We start from the raw sequence: 1,806 nt of genomic DNA on the forward strand, positions 1-1,806 counted from the left end.
ATGAGCCTGGAAAGCAAAATGACACGCTAAATGTCAAAAAAAAAAAACCCAATGTGAATCACACTTCAATGAAAGAGATAAACATGCATCTCTACACCAAGACGCCCAGAAGAGTTACTGAAGTGCTGTGTAGCTTTTTGAAGATGACCTAAAAAGGACCTGACTAAGTACAACAAAAGTAATAGCATTTGGACAGAACTCTCACTCACCTTTTTTGTGTCATCTTCCCAGCAGCTCATGGAAGCCAATATCATCTTCCCTACTTTATGGAAAATAGCTTGAACAAATCCAACAATATGCTGGAGATTGTAATAGGTAGACAAGGTAGATTTATTGAATAAAAATCCAGGTTGTTGGGGTTTTTTTTCAGACTGTGGCCCTTAAATTCGAGGACCGTGAGTTGAAGAGCCAGGCCACCTCTGAGGAGTGCTGGTGCATCAAGCGGACACCCTGTAATGTGTTATTGGTAAGGAGAAGTGTCTGGAAATTCAACTTTGACCCACCACGCATAACACACTTCTGCTGAATACTTTTCCTGCACCAGGAGGTACGCTTCCTTGTGAGGTTCAGGGCACACAGAATCTTTGATGACTCAGACTTCTTACCCTCAAGGACTTACAGCCCAGTTGGAGAGACAGTAAACAACTGGACGGGCATGCAAGTAATTTACATTTATGAGAATGCCTGGAAAGGTGGTGCAGAAATAGAGAATAGGGCAGACATATCTGAGGATAAGACATTGAAAGTACCTGCAAGGATGTCAGAATTCCTAGAAATGCAAAAAGCAAGAATGAGGAGATAGTGTTCCAGAGAGAAGGGAGTTCCCATGGGACTTCTCAGAGGACGGGAGGGGAAGCCAAAGCACTATGAGTGAAACATGAGGCAGGGGCAGGGACCAGGTCACTGGGGTGGAAGATCCTGATAAGGCGCCAAGTGTCCACTCCAGGGGCAGTGGGGTTTGTGCAGAGGCAGGACCCCATATGATCTAGGAAACTGAAGACCCCATCAACTGCTACCTGGAGGACTGTGTAGGGGAAGCTCGGCAGCAGAAAGAAGCCATATGAAGTTATTTCATTAATCCAAATGAGAAAATGGTTCTGATATAGGGTGGGAAAAGATTCAGAGAGACATCCAAAAATATTTTACAGATACCTCTGATTCTTAGATGGAGAGCTCCCTGGAGCCGGCCAACATGACCAGGGTCCAGCACTTCGTCCTACTGGGTCTGTCCACCAGGCTGAGCACCAGGGACGCCCTCTTTGCCATCTTCCTGGCCCTCTACCTGCTCACCCTCCTGGAGAACACGCTCATCATCTACCTCATCTGCAGCCACTCTGAGCTCCACAAGCCCATGTACTTCTTTCTGGGCAACCTCAGCGGCCTGGAGATGTGCTACGTGTCGGTGACCATGCCCACGCTCCTCATAGGGCTGTGGGCTGGGCACTGTCACGTTCCTTTTACAGCCTGCATGACCCAGCTCTTCTTCTTCGTCTCTCTCATCTGCACGGAGTGCACCCTCCTGGCCTCCATGGCCTATGACCGCTACGTGGCCATCTGTCTCCCACTGCACTACCCACTGCTCATGCGGCCCCAGGTCTGTCTGGGCCTGGCTGTGTCCTCCTGGCTGGGTGGGCTGGTGGTCTCAATGATCAAAACAGCGTGCATTGCCAGCCTGTCCTACTGCGGCCCCAATGTCCTCAACCACTTCTTCTGCGACGTCTCCCCACTGCTCAACCTGTCCTGCACCCATGTGGCCCTCACAGAGCTGGTGGACTTCATCTCCGCCATCGTCATCTTCTGTGGCAC

General features: G+C 49.7%; 1 protein-coding gene across 1 annotated transcript in view; it reads left to right on the forward strand.

Annotated features, from left to right (window-relative positions):
* The first annotated feature begins 1,165 nt into the window (after positions 1–1,165).
* LOC101567885 (olfactory receptor 5-like) overlaps positions 1,166–1,806 on the forward strand; it is a 2,974-nt gene continuing 2,333 nt past the window's right edge. Inside the window, exon 1 of the mRNA XM_004648314.1 lies at positions 1,166–1,802. Coding sequence (XP_004648371.1) covers positions 1,166–1,802 — 637 coding nt within the window. The remainder of the gene's footprint in view (positions 1,803–1,806) is intronic.

This window comes from Octodon degus, unplaced genomic scaffold, assembly GCF_000260255.1.
Source record: "Octodon degus isolate 3935 unplaced genomic scaffold, OctDeg1.0 scaffold00382, whole genome shotgun sequence".
NCBI classification, from domain to species: domain Eukaryota; kingdom Metazoa; phylum Chordata; class Mammalia; order Rodentia; family Octodontidae; genus Octodon; species Octodon degus.